The 18,803-nt window shown below is 35.9% G+C and overlaps 1 protein-coding gene across 7 annotated transcripts in view; it reads right to left on the reverse strand.

The window, feature by feature from the left end:
- Positions 1–18,803, reverse strand: part of SLC13A1 (solute carrier family 13 member 1) — a 126,574-nt gene that overhangs the window by 23,654 nt on the left and 84,117 nt on the right. For 3 of the 7 annotated variants that reach the window (XR_007121475.1, XR_007121477.1, XM_047694886.1), the window contains 3 exons: positions 15,324–15,485; positions 13,822–13,959; positions 11,995–12,164 (listed from right to left, as the gene is read on the reverse strand). Coding sequence is in view for 4 of the 7 variants with exons in the window: in XM_047694886.1 (XP_047550842.1) it covers positions 12,027–12,164; positions 13,822–13,959; positions 15,324–15,485 (438 nt within the window). In the remaining 3 variants the exon portion in view is untranslated. Of the gene's footprint in view, positions 1–4,968; positions 5,137–7,686; positions 8,382–10,968; positions 11,900–11,993; positions 12,165–13,821; positions 13,960–15,323; positions 15,486–18,803 lie in introns of those variants that run through there. The other 4 variants (XR_007121476.1, XM_047694889.1, XM_047694890.1 and 1 more) reach the window with 4 other exon arrangements.

Below are 18,803 nucleotides of genomic sequence, written 5' to 3' on the forward strand. Positions count from 1 at the left end.
TCTAGATACTTCTACTTTTGGCAAAATGCAGCATGAGGAACAGGATTTACCTCTGTCTGAAACAACTAAAAGAGGAAAAACGATATGAAACAACAGTTTTCAGACATTTGACATCACGCAACATAGGACAGTGATCTCTGAAGGAGAGGAAATAGTTGCGTCCTATCATTATTCCAACTTACAACAAGGGGAGAGTTTCCAGGCAGCAGTTCAAGAAAGGGGGAATCCAGGCAGATACTGGTGATCATCTGTTGAAGAGATGGAGCTGGGAGTCTGAAGAGGACTGGTGGCTACAGTTTTCAGGCAGAGTATCAGAAGGGAGAAACATGCACAGACATGTGCAGAGAGATCTCCAGGAATCCTGTCTGCTATTCTGCTGACTACTAATCAACACACGTCTCTTAGGAAACAACCTCAGGGTGAAGAAAGAACTAATCAAAATTATTAGCTGGGACAATTCCAGAAACTAACACAGAGCTGGGAATAATTTCGTGTTTCTACCACCTAGAATGGAAAACCTTAAAATTAATGGAACATCAAGTGCAATACTCAAAAGGGTATTGCCTTAGTAGTGAGGCAAATGTAGCTGTAGACTAAAGTGTTTTCTGGTCTCACCCCCAAAATCTTAAGAACAAACATCAAAAGGATCAAACTGTTTTTAAATAATGCAACTGTGCTCCAGAATAACATTCAAGCATATAGGAATAAAAATATGTCTGATATTAAACAAAGTAAAATAAGCAATGTCTTTTTTTCATTTGAAAAAAAATTACCAGGTAGGAAAAGCAGGAAAATCTGACTTTTAAAATAGAGAAAAATCAAGCAATAGGCATAGAAGCAGAAATGACATATATGATAGAATTACTAGACAAGAACATCAAAAGTTATTAAAATTATATATGTTCAAGAGGGTAGAGAAAAATATGAGTATACTCAGTAATGACAGGAAAAATATAAAAGACCCATATTAAATTTTTCAACTTGAAAATTACAATGTTTGCAATGGAAAACATACTTGATGGAATTATCAGGAAATAATTGGTGAACCGAAAGAGGTAGCAATAGAAACTGCCCAAAAGACTACAGAGAACATGACAGAAAAAACAAAAAGCAAAAACAGAGATTCAGTGTACTTTGAGATAATTTCAAGTGACCAAATATGTTTGTAATTATAGTCTTGACAAAAAAGGGTAGAGAGAATATTCTAAGGAATAGCACATGAAGGTTTTCTAGATTTGATTTTAAAAAAGCTTTTTAAATACTTTGAAGCCTATTGAACCCTGAACATTAGAAACAAAGAAAATTATATTAAGGTACCTCACAATTAGATCACACAAAAGCAGTAATGAAGAAACACCTTGAAAGCATCCAGAAGAGAAAAAAATACACATTACATACAGAAGAACAGATTTATGAATTAAAGTACACTTCTCATCAAAAAGAATATAAACTGGAAGACTGTGGTACATCTTTAAATTCCTGAGAGGGAAATATTCTCAATCTAAAATTCTATTCCAAATGAAAATATCCTTCAAAAATGAAACTAATAGATATTTTTTCAGACTTAAACAAAAGCTAAAAGAATAAAAATTATATCTGGTAGAAATTGAAATAACAAGACTATATACAAGGAATGAAGAATGTGGGGAAATATAAAATAATTTTTGATATTTTCAAAAGATATTTGACTACTTCTTATTTATTTTTAAAAAGATTTTATTTATTTATTTAGCAGATTGAGAGACAGCACAAGCAGGAGGAGTGGCAGGAAGAGGGAGAGGGAGAAGCAGGCTCCCTGATGAGCAGAGAGCCTGACATGAGGCTCGATCCCAGATCCCTGGGATCACGACCTTAGCCAAAGGCAGACACTTAACCAACTGAGCCACCCAGGTGCCCCTATATGACTGCTTAGACAAAAAATAGGAGCAATGCATTTTTGAGTTTATGATACATATAGAAATAGAATGTAGGACAACAATACACAAAGTGGTAAGGGGGGGCTATAGTATAAATTCTTCTAAGAATATTATACATGAAGTAATAACATATTACTTAAAGTAAATTGCGATAAGTTAAAGATAAGTATAAATCTTCAAGTAACTGTAAAAATCACAGTAAATAAGTCAAGAAATGAAATAAAATTAAATAATAAAAAGCAGTCAATTAATACAAAGGGGGGGCAGTATAAGAGGAAAATAAAGCATAGGACAAATAATATAGAAAAAATAGCAAAATGGTAGATTTAAATTATACCAGTAATCACATTAAATATAAATGGTCAAAGCACCTAAATTAAAAGAATCTGTCATATTTGGTTAAAAGATAAGAAATTAAGATTTAATTATATTTCCTATAAGAAACTCACTTTAAATATAAACATACAAGTAGATCAAAGAAGATGTGTTTCATATATACAATGGAATATTACTCAGCCATCAGAAAGGATGAATACCCACCATTTGTATCAACATGGATGGAACTGGAGGGGATTATGCTAAATGAGATAAGTCAAGCAGAGAAAGACAATTATTGTATGGTTTCAATCAGATGTGGAACATAAGAAATAGTGTGGAGGACCACAGGGGAAGGGAGGGAAAACTGAATGGGAAGAAATCAGAGAGGGAGACAAACCACGAGAGACTCCGGAATCCAGGGACCAAACTGAGGATTACAGAAGGGAGGGATTCAGGGGATGGGTTAACCAGATGATGGGTATTAAGGAGGACACATGTGATGATGAGCACTGGGTGTTGTATGCAACTAATGAATCGCCGAACATTACATTGACCACTAATGATGTACTGTATGTTGGCTAATTGAACATTAAAAAAAAGGCTGGAGAAAAATAATCTATGCTAAAACTAGTTTTAAAAGTTGTAACACTTATATTAGTATCAATATATTTCAGAGTAAAGAATATCAACATTGATAAAAAGAGCATTATATAGTGATAAAGGCACAGAGTACATAGCAATTTTACATTTTAATTTTTTTTAAGATTTTATTTATTTGACAGAGAGAGATCACAAGTAGGCAGAGAGGCAGGCAGAGAGAAATGGAGGGAGAAGCAGGCTCCCCGCTGAGCAGAGAGCCCGATGCAGGACTTGATTCCAGGACCCTGAGATCATGACCTGAGCCGAAGGCAGAGGCTTAACCCACTGAGCCACCCAGGCACCCAGCAATTTTAAATATTGGCACACCACCACCAACAACAAAAAAATAGAGCTTTGAAAAACATAAAGCAAAACCTGATAAAAATGCATGAAGAATTGACAAATCCACAATTATTGGCAAAGATTTCAACATTCTTCTCTCAATATATAACTGATAGAACAAGTAGGAAAAAAATCAGTAAGAATATGGAATATGAAAAAAGTTGACCCAATTGACACTTTAGAAGACTCTGCCCAACAAAAGCAGAATATTTATCAAGATAAATAATTTTCTTTCATAAACAAATCTCAGTAAGTTAAAAAGGATTTAAATTCTACAACACTTGCAGACAACTGAAGAGAAGAAAATGCTTTCTAACTCATTCTCTGAAGCAAACATTACCCTAACACAACAACAACAACAATAATAACAAAGTAAGAAAACTATAAAATGTCCCTTCTGAACACTGGTACAAAAATTCTTAACAAAATATTAGTGAGTAAAACCTAACAATATATAAAAAATACAAAGTATCATGTTCAAGGTTTGTTTAATTCAATGTAATTTAGCACATTAACAGACTAAAAAAGAAAATCATAAGATCAACTCCAAAGATGTAGGAAAAGCATTTGGCAAATCCTAATATCCATTCCTGATTTAAAAACAAACAAAAACTCTTAGTAAACTAGCAATAGACGTTTCCTCAATCCGGTAAAGAGGCTCTGAAAATTCTACAGTCAACATTCCTAACTGATGGGAGAAAAAAAATGCTTTGCTACTAAGAGAAGAAAAAAGGCAAGGACATCCTTTTTTAAAAGATTTATTTATTTATTTGAGAGAGAGAGAGGTTGCAGTGGGGAGGGGCAGAGGGAGGGGGAAAGAGAAACCCAAGCAGACTCCACACATGTTGTGGAGCCCAATATGGGACTTGATCCCACAACCCTGAGATCACAACCTGAGCCTGAACCAAGAGTCAGACACTTAACTGACTGTACCACCCAGGCTCCCCAGAAAAAAAGACAAGGATACCTTAAAGTAAAATGTGAAATAAAGTATCCAGGTTGGAAAGGATGAAATATCACTGAGTTTATTCACAGATGATATCATTATGTACACAATTTTATGAAATCTATTTTAAAAACCCAACTAGAAATAATAAATTAGCTTAGTGAATCAATTTATAAAATATATGGCATTTCTAAATCCTGGCAACTACTAATCAGAAAATGAAGATAAAAAAACAAGACCACTTACAATAGCATAAAAAAATGAAATACAGTAATATCAAAAATATTATACACTTAGGGATAAATGTGTTTAAAGATGAATAAGACTGTACATTGAAAACTCTATAACATTGCTCAGGGAAATTAAAGAATACCTAAATAAATAGAGAGATGCAATGTGTTCATGGATCAGAAGACTCAAAATTTTTAAGATGTCAATTCTTCCTAAGTTGATTTATCTGTTATGACTAGAGTTCATTGGGTTCCTGTTCTAGTCTCAAAAAATTTTCTTTCTGGTACACAGCTTATTTTAATTGTCTAAGGTGATGAAAATCCCTAAACTCCATCAAGAAGTGTTAAGGAAGGAAGGAAGGAAACTGGTCTGGAAGGCCAACATCTAACAGAAACAGAATTGTTTGAGGAACTAAAGTCTTTCTTCAAACCAGAAGCCAATTTCATGGCAGTCATTTTAAGATAAATCAAACTTTCTTTATTCAAAAACATCTCTTCTTCTCTAAGCGTTTCTACCAAAAATTTCCCCCACTCTCTATCAAGATGACTTGAGGTTTGAAAGTCATTGCACAAAATATAAGGTATGTCATTTTCATGCTTTATTTGAAAATTAATTCATAGGCCATAATTTAACTTGGAGTAGATGTATATTTGTAATTTCTTTGTGTAGAAGCACTCTAAGAGACCACTATTCTTGAGATTATAACATAGTATCTGACTTTCTGAGAAGTCCAAACACATTTGCCTTAAAAAAAAAGAAAGACAATGTGTCAAGAAAGAAAGGTATGCTAAATAAAAAAGGACAGAATGAAGCAATTAGAATAAATAAGGAAAAATAATGGCAATGCTGGCTATTACACATGGATGCAAAAGCACATAAATTTTCTTGGAATGAAGGAGGAAGCTACGTGACATTTCTGGTATTTTGGTAATCTTCACTGCATACATTTTACAGAATGATATCCACAAAGGCATAGCGTCTGACTCAGTGGCCCAGCCATAGATGTGCTGCTGCGGGGAGGTCAGAGGCTACGCTCAGCTCAGCAGGTGTGCAGAACTACAGCTGTCAGGATTCATCAACAACCCTGTATACACGGCTCCAGGGAGCACTGGCAACGCGGAGGTGGGGTTGTAGGGAGGGGTTTGAACTATTTGAAAATCCCTGAAGTGAAAACTAATAATGAGAGTCACTTAATGGAGTGAGAGGCTCATTCAATACCAATATGCCACATTATTTCAAAGAGTTATTGAACTTGGTTTGTAGTATTGTATACAGTGCCTAATTTTCCTGTATATGTGTGCTGAATTGTATAAATGGAGATTGATTTAAATAACTACATACTTTTTTCACTGTTTTACCTCCAGTGTTCTCTCTCAACCAAGGACCAATTGGGTAAAAATTAAAAGATTCTCTGGAAATCTCCACTTAGGTGTTATAAGCTAGGAGTAACTTTTCTATCTTAAATCTAAGGTTTCAATGAGATCCTGGCCAAGGGTCTTCTGAAGAAGGAGTTTGACCAAGGCTGTGATTAGATGAGTGCAATTACTTCTGGGTGATGTCATAAGGAATAAAAATGATACATTAATAAGAATGCAATCTAATATTGAGCTTGTACTATGGCCAGTTACTGCTCTAAGCATTCTCTGTATATTAACTCCTTTAATCCTTATAACTCTATGAAAATATCTTTCTGCCTCCAGAGGCCCATTTTCAGATAAGGAAAGTGCAGCATACAGAGGTTAACTGACATATCTGAGGATGAGATGGGTAGAACAGGAATTCAGTCCTGCTAGTCACCCTCCAGATCCTATGAACATAAACACTGCTTTAGACAAGCGATGGTTTTCGTTTGTATTTGAGCTAGGCTGATGTGCTCTGTTCTGTGGTTATAGGTTACATTCATTATTTGTGCCATGAATTAATTAATATACTGACTCTTTTGGGTATAAGATGTGAGCTTTAGGCTCTCTCTCCCTTGCACTTAACCTGGAGTCCTGCAGAAGAGTCGGGCTAATGGGAAGGAGGATCTAAGCACAGCTGGGGCTTAGACACACCTTCCTCCTAAGACTGCTTGGACCCCAAAGAGAAGCAGAGAGCATCCAAAGTCCTGTAAGCTCTTGCAGTGGTGGATCAATACGGCTTGTGGTTGTGATGAAAAGATGTTGATTTCAGGGATGATGTGAGTTGCGTAAGTAGATCTTCAAATCAGAAGTGAATGATGAAACCAGTGGGAATTGTACACTTCAGAGGACTGTACCTCTCAGTGGAAGCCAGTCTAAATGCAGAGACTAGATGCATCTTAGCTGCCCAGTTAGAGTTTCATATGTATGGTCTATAAAACTTAGATAAAACCCTACACTGAAGGAAATAAGAGAGAAGCTCTAAAAAACAAAAACTAAGTTGACTAAGTTAAACTCTGAAATCAGTTAAAGCACTGAAATGGAGAATTTGACTTGGATTTAATTAGATTAAGTATTGTACTGCCAAGAAAAATGGGGACCTGAGAGCAAAATTAGAATATTATACTTTTCATATCTAAAATTTCTTTTTTAAAAATATTTTATTTATTTATTTGACAGACAGAGATCACAAGTAGAGAGGAAGGCAGAGAGAGAGAGAGGAGGAAGCAGGCTCCTTGCTGAGCAGAGAGCCCAATGCAGGGCTCGATCCCAGGACCCTGGGATCATGGCCTGAGCCGAAGGCAGAGGCTTTAACCCACTGAGCCACCCAGGTGCCCCTGAAATTTCTATTCGATACTTTTTCAGATCTATCTGGTCACTTTTCATAGTCTCTCATTCCTTATTATATTTTATTTCTATTGTTGTCAAAACATAAAAATTTAGTGCTTAAAACAGCAGTCATTATTATTTTAAAATTCTGTAGATGAACAGACCTGTCCAAAACAAGTCTCATAGGACTAAGATCAAGGTGTCTGCCAGGCTGTGTTCCTGATTGGAGGGTCTTAAGGAGAATCTACTTCTAGGCTTCCCATGTGGTTGGCAGACTTCAGTTCCATGTACCTGCAGGACTGAGGCCTCTGTTTTCTTGTTGGGTTTCAATCAGGGGTCATTCTCAGCTTCTAGAGACTTTCTGCATTCTCTGGCTTAAAACTCCTTTTGTCTTCAAAACCACCAATGATGAGTCCAGTCCTTCTCATGCTTTAAAACTCTCTGATTTCCCATTGCCTCATCTTACCTTACCTTACCATCTTCCACCTTCCTCTTTTGGCTTTTAAAGGCTCATAAGGATCACATTAGCACCACCTGGATAATCCAGCATAATCTGCATATTTTCAGACTAGCTAATAGTCTTAATTATATCTGCAAAATCCCCTCACAGCAGTACCTAGATTAATGTTTGACTGAATAATCAGGAGACAAAAATCTTAGGGAGACATTTTTAGAATTTTGCCTACCAGTATTATATTTCCAATACCCTCTTTTATATTTTCAAACACACTTCCTCATTTTATATTCTGTATTTGACAATTAGAATATCTGTTGTCTGTACTTTGGATTGTCTCTTTTGTTTATGTGGCTCTTGAACAGTATATTTTATGTCTTGGCAGACTTCACAAATTTTGATTACAATTTCTCGTGGAGATTTAACTTTAGTACTTCTTCGAGCTCCAGGTTGAAGAAGGTGTTAAACCTTCTTTTGCCAGGTACTTAGGCACATTACCAACCCAGGATTGTTTTAAAGTTTGAGATTAGGGTTTTCTTCCCCCCACATACACTGGTATTCAGACTTTAGGCCCATAACCCGCACAATTACGAATTCTCAAGGGAGATTTTACCCTTCTACCCAGTGCATAGACCAAAACATTAAGGTCCTCTTGATGTTTCCCTTTGTAGGACGGGACTTTTTTCTCCTGGTTCACATTTTCTCAGAGAATAGTCCTTTGAGATCCTCATACTATGTAGTTTTCCACTCAACCCACAACTTGCTTGGGTCCTCGTTTTGTCTTCCATCTGTTGTTCCCTGTGTGCCTATTGAAAGAAAATTTTGAGATCTCTAGGGATTAGAAGTTGCCACTGCTAATCCTTGTTTAAGTGTCTGGGTTCTTGCTGATGCTCCATCATCTTTTTCTTTTGAAGACTTACATTATATTCTTACTGACACAGGAATGTATGTCATACAAAATTTTTTATTATTTGGCTTTAAGATTTACTCCCCCCAAAACTGCCTCTAGTATCTATACAAGCATACTATAAGTAAGAAAATCCCCTTTATTTCTTTTTTAAATGCTGTATCTTTTTTTCCTAGGCAAATGAAGATCCCTATATTTGAAAAAACCTTTAATTTCTGCTTTAGTTATATGCTGTTTTACCATTTACCCTTCGGCTATTCTGGTCTTCACTTCTACAATGCGGTCCTGTGGTTTTGATATCTGCATTCCAAAACTTGCCTAGTAAATTTTTACTTTGATTAAATTGCTTCATTTCTGAGTAACATGGCTAATGGTGTCCTACAGTAACAACTTTAACTTTTCCTTTTCAGATAATGTCAGAGTAATAAAACTGATCCAGTTTGTTTCGGTTTATTTTTTCATTATTAGTACAACCCTCCCCCTCCTAAAAGTAAAAAAACAAAAACAAAAACATTTAATTTGCTAAAATCCACATAGTCAAGCAAAGACAGTCATTCATTAACTAAATCAATAAAACTTTGAACAAAAGGATCACAAAGGTCCTTACCAATATATTTAGTCATGGCAGAGACAGAATAATACATCTAATAATAAATCTTTAAAATATAATACCATGTAGTACACATGTGAAGAAATAGTTAAGGCATTGGGATATTGTTTTAGTAATTTAAAATAGGATTTTAATAGGGTTAGTTAGTAGGGCTATGTAATAGGGTTATTTAATAGGGTTAATTAGTGCCATTGGCTAAAAGTGTACTTCCCGACCTCCCAGGCTGAAAAGAACAAAGCCTTGGATACCAAGTAAGGTGGAAAGAGTGCAGTCACTTGAAAAGAAGGAAGGCTGAATTCTAGAGATGCTGACATGTTCAGAGGCGGTTGAGGGGAGTGAAGGATATACATAAGCCAGTGGAGTCTTCCAAGCACTTGTATGAACAGACAGTAAATAGGCACTTAGTGAAATTGCTACTATTATCTAGAAAGATCCAATCCTAAGTAAGATACTGGGATTTAAAGTGACAAAGATTTCTAGTTAACCTTTAAGTAAGAATCAGGATAATAACAAAAACACTATCTACCATAGAGTGGGAGGACAGAGGTTTGTTTGATCATCTGTTCAGATTCCCTTTTGAAAACTTTCAAAGACTAAAGTAGTTTGAGAACTTTGATGTAAATAGGGCAAATGTGAAATGGATGGCTTAAGTCATTTTTGATACAGCAACGAAAGAGAAAGATGTAGCAAGAGAATGATACGGCGCATTTAAACAAATTTTGACTAAGTATTATTTTTCCTGTACTGACAGCTGTTGGAAGTAATTCATTAAAATGATTTAAGTTGAAATGCTTATATTATTTTCTTGAGAGCAAAACTTACTCATTCTAATTTGAAAAGTCATTTCATTTTTCATAATTAAAATGCATTCATCACATAATATAATTCAGCAGTGATAAATTGAATGACAGAAAAAAGCAAAAAAGAAATACTATTGATCATAAGTAAATGTGCAACATATGATAAGGAAAGAAACAAGTGAACAGAGGGAACTTAGAAGATATACATAAAGAAGCACTGTATTTTAAGGTTTAAATGGACAACTTTTTAAAAAATGATAAATTTTGCACTAATTAATAAACAAATAATGGACAATCTATCATATAGTTTTTTAAAGAAATATCTTCCTTTTTAAGAGACTTTTTATTATATTTTATTTTTAAGAACAACTTTATAAATACTATCCTTTGCAAAAAAACCCAAACCAGGCCTGATTATTTCTGCAAAGTTTAAAAATACCAAAGGTATTTTCTTGTTCTGTCTTCCTTTTTATTTTTAGTGTGAGAATTGTTATGTTTTAACTTCTCCCTCTTTTCCTGACTGAGCATGCAATATTTTGTTTTTGATTGTCATTTTTCTCCCTGTAAGTCTGATTTTGGAATGTCAATAGACCTCATTCCTCTTCACATCCTGAGTATTAGGAGACTAGTCTCTTCCCACTGTTGTTTGAATGTTCAGATCTCTTTTCCTTTCCTTTTTGTTTGCCCATGAATAATTTTTCTTTTGTAAATTTTTATTCTTATTTTCTATCTGCTATTTCACCTCAATGTTGGTAATAATGGAGTTATATGACTTTTCTTGTCTCTATACATAGTGATAATTCATTTAAATTTCTGAATCTCCTTTTTTTTTTTAAAGATTTTATTTATTTATTTGACAGAGAGAGAGATCACAAGTAGGCAGAGAGGCAGGCAGAGAGAGGGGGGAAGCACGCTCCCTGCTGAGCAGAGAGCCCGACATGCGGCTCCATCTCAGGACCCTGAGATCATGACCCGAGCCGAAGGCAGAGGCTTAACCCTCTGAGCTACTCAGGTGCCCCTGAATCTCCTGTTTTTACATATGACACTATGTATTTCTATTTTTTAATTTTTTAAAATTTATTTATTTTTTATTTTTTGAGGTGGGGGCAGCAGTAAAGGGAGAGGGAGAGAGAATCTTAAGGAAGCTCCAGGCCCAGCGTGGAGCCTGCCATGGGGCTCGATCTCACGTCTCTAAGACTATGACGTGAGTTGAAATTGAGTTAGATGCTTAACTGAATGAGTCACTCGGATGCCCCTGACTTTATATATTTCTGAAGTAAGATAAATACTTAAGCAAAACTGTTATACATACACATAAATGTGTTAATAGTTTTATAGTATTTAGCTTTCTTTTATGACTATACTGTGTTAACGGTGAAAATCATAGCAAGCATTATTCACAGCTCTACAAAATGCATTTCTTAGTGCATTGAGATATTAAAGATGTGAATTATATTAATCTAACATAGGGCCAAGTAGAAATTAATCCTTATCCATGAGTTTTCTTTTGTTTAGTGGATTCAACTATAATTTTGAAACTACTAATTCAATTTCAATTTTCATACTATATGCATACATCAAGAATAATCTGGTACTTTTTAAAATGAGAGAATGTGTATTTCAATCAGATTAAACCTTTTTTCTGTACCACCAGCTGGCCACAGTTTTGGGTTTTTCAACAAATTCCCTTCAACAACACTACAGAAATGATTTATTCAAGTACCTAATTAATCGGTATATTTTATTTCCTATTTCTATGGGAAGTTTCTAAAATAATAAATTGATGTTTGAAATGCTACATCAAACCCAAACTGTAAAATGAAGCAAATCACCTAATCTCTTTGATGGTCATGTAATAGATTACTCTTATGTTGAAGTAGGATGCATATGGTCCATGAGCAAAATCTCAGCTGTGGGCTTCTTGGTAAAGGCATGTAGATGCTCTTTGGTTACATCTCAAAGGGATTGTGAACTCTGGGTTATGACATCAGGTTTTGGGTGTTTCCGGGAACCACAGTAGTGACATAACGACTAACTTAGATGTGTCATCAATTTTCCAATGCCAAGTCTGCAGTGAATTCTCAATGGTTCTCAAAACTCACCGTACAACAGTCAGTCATAGGATTCATGCTTGTCATGGCATAGTCTCATTACTGATTGGTGGAGCCCAGGAAGGGTAAGTAGAGAGGTCAAACATAGCCCCAATCCAGGTGGACATGCCCAGCATCACCACAGCAACACCCACAATGTTAACACCAAGTCCAGCTTTAACCTTGAACAGGAAAAAGCATAAACATCAGTTTTCTGAAGAGAAAACCTATAGGAGAATCAGAATACTATAGCAGAAAGTATATGTCAGATTTATATGCAGCATAAATGATTAGTATAAATTGTCATTTCATGAAACAATGAGTTCTTCCATTCATGTCAAAAGAGACTCTGTCCCCCACTAAATGACATTTAGTTGGAGATTCTAGGAGGTCCCTCTTAGGAATATAATGGAGTCATTATGATACAAAAAAAAAAAAATCCCTTTAAAAATTTGTCATTGCATGTTAAATCCGAATATGAGTTTTGAGGTCTTGTATTTCAGTGGATAAGGTTCAGGTCACTATGATAACTGGATCCTTCATATTCACTCAATACTATTATTAGTTTAGCCTTCCGTATTCTCTTACTGAGATTTAATAAAATGCCACTTCTATTCATCTTCCTTAGAGTTCTCATTTTTCTGGTTCTTATATCATCATCCTGGCATCCACTAAAAATTTCAAATTTGCTTTCTATCCATTAAAACAGAGGTCGGCAAACTACTGCTCATGACCTGTTTTGGTAAGTTAAGTTTTATGCCACCACACCCATGGTGATTCCATATTGTTGTTGGCTGTATTCATGATACAACGGCAGAACTGAGTCGTTGTGACAGAGAGCATATGGCCCAGAGTGTCAAATATTTATTATCTCTTTCCAGAGAAAGCTTGCTTATCTCTGCATTCTCTGTATTAAAACATGGAGCCCCAAAGCAAAAGGGGATACCTAGCAATGATTATTACAGAGGCCCCCTTTACTATCCATGTAAGCCACTCATTTATTCTGGAATCCTGCCTCTACTTTTTTAAGTTCACATACACTGGACACTGGTTATATTATCTTATGCACAACTTCTTTTTCAAAAGGATATTATGTGACTTCTGCATAGAGACCTTTCCAGAGTTTTCACATTGCAGGGGGGTAGGGACAGGATTGTGTGTGGAAGGAGAGAATTGGGACTTACTTGGAACTGCATTTGCATGTAAGCTCACTGAATTTACTTCGTTATATTCTTGTTTGGTTTAGAAGTTGGTAATCAAGATTGGTGGTAGACTAGACTATTCTCAAGCTAGTCCTGGACTACCACGACTTTTGTATTGACAAAAATGCCTGTTTTATCACTTAAATGTCCCATTATTTAGGTGCCACTATTAGAATCAAAACAAGAAAGATGACCTTTCATTGGCAGGTACTGAGTCCGGTGTATTGTTTGAAGCAAGTATTGGTTGCAAAATATTTGTGACAGAAAACCAAAGTGCATGATTGCCGAATTTCATTAATCCTATTTCTTCCTTTTGCCTATGTCAAACTGGATCCTGATCTTGACATGTAAGTTTCAAGCCATTGTGCTAAACATATTCTATGCTCTTTTCATTTTTTTAGGACATTACTGACGCATTCAGTATCTTTATATTTGTGACTGCGAATTCAAATGGCAAGTTTGCTTCGGTTATCATTCTTAAAAACAATTCTGTGACCAATCATGTACTCACCTTTAGAAGCAGAACTCAAGCCAGGCTTTTCCTGGCAGCTGATTAATGTGTAAAAGGATTGATAACCCAAGATATCACACATAAAAATGTCTACTGGATCTGACTGCTATCTTTCAGCTCACTCACCATATCAATAACTTTTAGATGGCCATAGGAAAAAACAATAGCATTGGGCGGATTTGCTACTGGAAGGAGGAATGCAAATGAAGTACACAGAGTAGAAGGTAACAAAATATAAAGAGGGTTCACTTGAATGGCTTCAGCCTGTTGGAAAAGATAAAAAGGAGTCTAGGTAAAATTTTGAGGTAGACACCAAGTATCAAAATGAACAAAATCATTATGATAAGCTTTCCCAGAAGCAGGTTAAAATCTAAACATAATACTGTACACACAAATGCAGTTATGACTTGAAGAGTATTTTTCAGAAATGTCTCCTCCTCTTATTTTTTTTATACAGTTATTGGTGCCCATTTAAGTAGTACAGCTCATTTAGAAAATAAAGTATCATTTATTCCAGGAACTAAATAAAAACAGAAACAATTTATTATTTATCTAGTGCTAGGTGCTCTGTGTGTGTGTGCATTTATGTAAAGTAACTGAATTTTCCCAATGACCCATAAGATGGCTACTATAGCCCCAAATAACAGACGAAGAAACTAAGGCCCAGAAAAGCTAAAGTAACTTATCCAAACACAAAGCTGGCAAGCAGGAACACTTATGAAGGGTCGTGAGTCCCTCTGGCTCCAAAGCTTATATATGTGCCATATATAATTTAAAATTGGCTTAGGGATCATCACAGAAGAAGAATTACTACTATTCTTAATTTATCACATTATTTTCTAACTGTGCCATGTTGAGAAGTAAAAGATATTTTACCCACATAAACTGTCTACATTTCTTCTCTAACATGAAGCAGCAGCTCAAGAATGCTAACATATGCCCCTTGAGCTATAGAGGAACAATTCCAGAAGGGCAATCCTTCTTAATTTAAAGTGCTATCCTCTCACCACACTCAGGTGTCCCAATAAGAAAAACATTTTACCTCAGCTATTTCTTGTAATTGCTAGCTAGGTGGGGAGAAAAAAGGAAGATTGTCTTTTCCTCTCTCTCCTTACAAATCTGCTTTTCACTTATCTTATAAAATTATTTCCTGGGCTGTAGAAAACTGTGTCTAAGATATTTAAGCTTAAAGCCTGAAATGTAAGCCTAGCTCTTCATTCACTTGCAAATCATTTATATGAACCACTTCTCCGAAATTGAGGAATAATCTGGAGGGGGAAGTGTCAGTGTTAGAGATCTAAATACTGAAGTTGCCGGGAAACATGGACTCCCAAAATCTTACAGTTGGAAAGGATCTAGGCTGACCCTCCCACTGTGTGTGAATGAAAAATCTGGGCAGAGAGAAAGTAAGTGGTTCTCTTAAGATCCTGCTGTTTGAATGTGGAAGAAAAGAGTTCTCCTGAGTTAGGCCTCCTAAAAATGTATTAATGCAAATAAAGATCACTCTGTAAGTTACTTATAGGAAGATCATACATGCCAAAAATTGATTCTATACTACAATATGAAAACCAGCAAAGTAGAACACTACTCTTTGGATGAGTATAAAAGCAGATGAATGAGATACTCACCAATGGAGATAATATAGGGAGAAGAAGGGTAATGGTAGCTGGATTGCTGGCTACCTCTGTTAAAGATGTGACAAGCAAAGAAGATATCAGAATGATTAGCCATACTGGTAAGGAGCCTAGAGGAGATAATTTATTTCCTATCCACTTAGATAGTCCTGACTCCTAAAAAAAGAAAAGAAATTGCAATATTATTCATTAGCAATTCATTTTAAGCAGACACAATTTAAATGTATAAATTCTATCACTTGCTCTAAGAACTCCATTTCTAAAGTTGAAGTTTAATCTTCCATATTTTTTCATGGTTTGGAAGATCTAGGTAGCTTTGACATGGAGGAGCTCTCAATTATTCTTATTTTATTTATTTATTTATTTATTTTTTATTTAAAGATTTTTATTTATTTGACAGACAGAGATCACAAGTAGGCAGAGAGGCAGGCAGAGAGAGAGAGAGGAGGAAGCAGGCTCCCTGCTGAGCAGAGAGCCCGATGTGGGGCTCGATCCCAGGGTCCTGGGATCATGACCTGAGCCGAAGGCAGAGGCTTTAACCTGCTGAGCCACCCAGGCGCCCCAAGAAGGTGTAATTAGGCCTTTCTTTTTTTTTTTTTTTTTTAATATTTTATTTATTTATTTGACAGACAGAGACCACAAGTAGTCAGAGAAACAGGCAGAGAGAGAGAGAGGAGGAAGCAGGCTCCCTGTTGAGCAGAGAGCCCAATGCGGGGCTCGATCCCAGGACACTGGGATCATGACCTGAGCCAAAGGCAGAGGCCTTAACCCCCTGAGCCACCCAGGCGCCCCTCAATTATTCTTATTTTAATATTACTGACATGCTTTAGGAAGTTTGAATAGTCTTCCCACATTTTTTCAATTAAGTTTTATCTAATTAATATATATGGATATTTTGGGAAGTCATTTGGTACTATAGGGCTTTAGGAAAATGGCAGTCCTCTGGTCTACCTCTCACATCTCCTAAGTTGTGTTCTCCAGAGGCAACTTTCAACCCCTATTAGCTATTTATGGCTACTTTTTAAATTATGCCTTTTCCTCATTTTCAAATTGAGACATTATTTACTGACTAACATGTTACATAAGGATTTAGCTTTCTTACACCATCTACCATACATATATTTCCTGTCCCTTTATTTCTTTTACTTATATATCAACATTTTTAATTAAATCAAAGTTTAAAGTTTGCCATTATGAGTATATGAATATTACTCATACCTGAGTCACTTAGTGTACTGTGATTATGCTAAAACTATGTTAAAGGGCATTTAAGAGACAGGGAATTACAAAGAGTTGAATGCTTTAGTAGCTAGCGGCTATCTTCTCCCAAACAGAAGAGTTATCTAGTTCTGGCCATTTGCCAAACTAATTACAGTTTGAGACAAAATTTTAGAAGAGTAAATGTCTCCAAATCTTTGTAACATATTTTTGAAGCTCATAGCTTCAGTAAAACCTACTCAAGGGTAGGGTTATTCTAGATATCCCATAGAAATTCAATTCTGTGTATAAGGAACTTCAAGACTCCCCTCCAGGGTTTTCCTAGTTCTGCCAGTGAGAGAGCCTAGTATATCAGAAGAAGTCTGTGACTTCTCATTTTCTTAGATTTTGCAATTCTAGGGTCTGGCCAATGCTTTTAAAATCCCTTTGAGTATCTGGAGTCCAATTCAGACAGAAATTCTGGGAAGCAGAGATGGACAAATTTTATATCAATGTCAGAATTGCTGATTCTTATTCCCTCACAATTCAAATTATCAGTCAAAAGAATGGAAGTTATTGATTCTCAGAAACCAGATCTCATTCTTGCTGTAATAGTAGAAGAGTGTATTTGCCTTATATATCTATCATTTACATTTGAGTGGTCTATGAGGCAAGCCGAATCTGATGTAAAACAACATTGTAAGTGGCACTCAGAATGGAGACAATTTCAAAGATTTTCACCCCTTACTAAATCGTATAGCTGAGAGCTCAGTGTCCAAATACCATACAGAAAAAATGACAATGAAGTCAGAAGCAAAAAAGTCTCCCTATAGGCTATTAAGAAGATAGTGGATAGTTATTTGTCTTGAGAAAACTAAAAAATTAACTTTCCAGAAACTAAAAGCCTGGACCACAACACCTCTCTCTCACTATCCTTCTTACTTTGATGACTGAATAAGGAAATGGAACAGCTATGAGCTTTAAGTGTTTCACAGAAGGCTTTGAAATACAGAAATGAGAGGTTTTTAATGAGTCAAAGTAAAAAATTTTCATGGACTTTTTGAGAAGATAACTTTTCTTCTAAAGAGTCCTACAATGACTTCAAGTGACAAAGGCCTCCCTAGACTTGACATTTTATAAACTGGATAGAGGATAAGCCAAAGAAATAGCAACTTTATTCCTCACGGTGGTTTTATTTCTTCCTAAAATTGGACATAATATAATATTAGCCATAGTTATGTAAAATTCTCTCTGGACTTCATTCAATAAACATGTAAAAAGTACCTTTAATGTACTTAATATGCAACAGAGGTGTTTTTTTTTTTTTCTCCCCCTTGGTATTTGACAGAGAGAGACAGTAAGAGGGGGAACAATCATGGGGAGTGGGAGAGGGAGAAGCAGGCTTCCTGCTGGGCAGGGAGCCTGATGTGGAGCTTGAACCCAGGACCCCGGGATCATGACCTGAGCCAAAGGCAGACACTTAACGACTGAGCCACCCAGGCTCCCCCTTAATATGTAATAAATAAGTGAGTAATAAAGTACTGTTTTTTCTTACTCTCTTTGACAGCCTTAGGGCTATCCTATATTGAAGCAGACCTATTGAGTAGGTCTCTGACCTACTCAAATTCATCATGAAAGGGGCACCTGGGTGGCTCACTAGGTTAAAGCCTCTGCCTTCGGCTCAGGTCATGGTCCCAGGGTCCTGGGATCGAGCCCTGCATCGGACTCTGCTCAGCAGGGAGCCTGCTTCCACCTCTCTCTCTCTCTCTCTCTCTGCCTGCCTCTCTGCTTACTTGTGATCTCTGCCTGTCAAATGAATAAATAAAATCTTTAAAAAAAATTCACCATGAAATAAGGATAAAGTTATGAACAAAATGTTTTGCTAGGAATCATTGTATGTATGATTTTTATATCTTTTTTCTTACTTAGCTAATTTTCTAATACTATTTTATGGAATAAGAATTCTAATGTTCTAATCTTTGGGGCATTTGGGTGTCTCAGTCAGTTAACAGTCTGACTCTTGATTTTGGCTCCGGTCATGATCTTAGGGTCGGGCTCTGCACTCAGCATATTGCTGCTTAAGAATCTCTCTCTCCCTCTCTGCTCCTCCTGGCCTACCCCACGCTTACTTTCTCTCTGTCTCTTAAAAAACAGTATGAGAATTCTAATCTTCTTTGCTTTATTCCTTTTGCCATATTGGGGCAGCATTAAAAAAATGATATTTTATGCCTACAGCCTGTAAAAATTACTAAACTCACTTCATCTGTGTAGTATAAT

Source organism: Lutra lutra, chromosome 11 (assembly GCF_902655055.1).
Source record: "Lutra lutra chromosome 11, mLutLut1.2, whole genome shotgun sequence".
Classification (NCBI taxonomy): domain Eukaryota; kingdom Metazoa; phylum Chordata; class Mammalia; order Carnivora; family Mustelidae; genus Lutra; species Lutra lutra.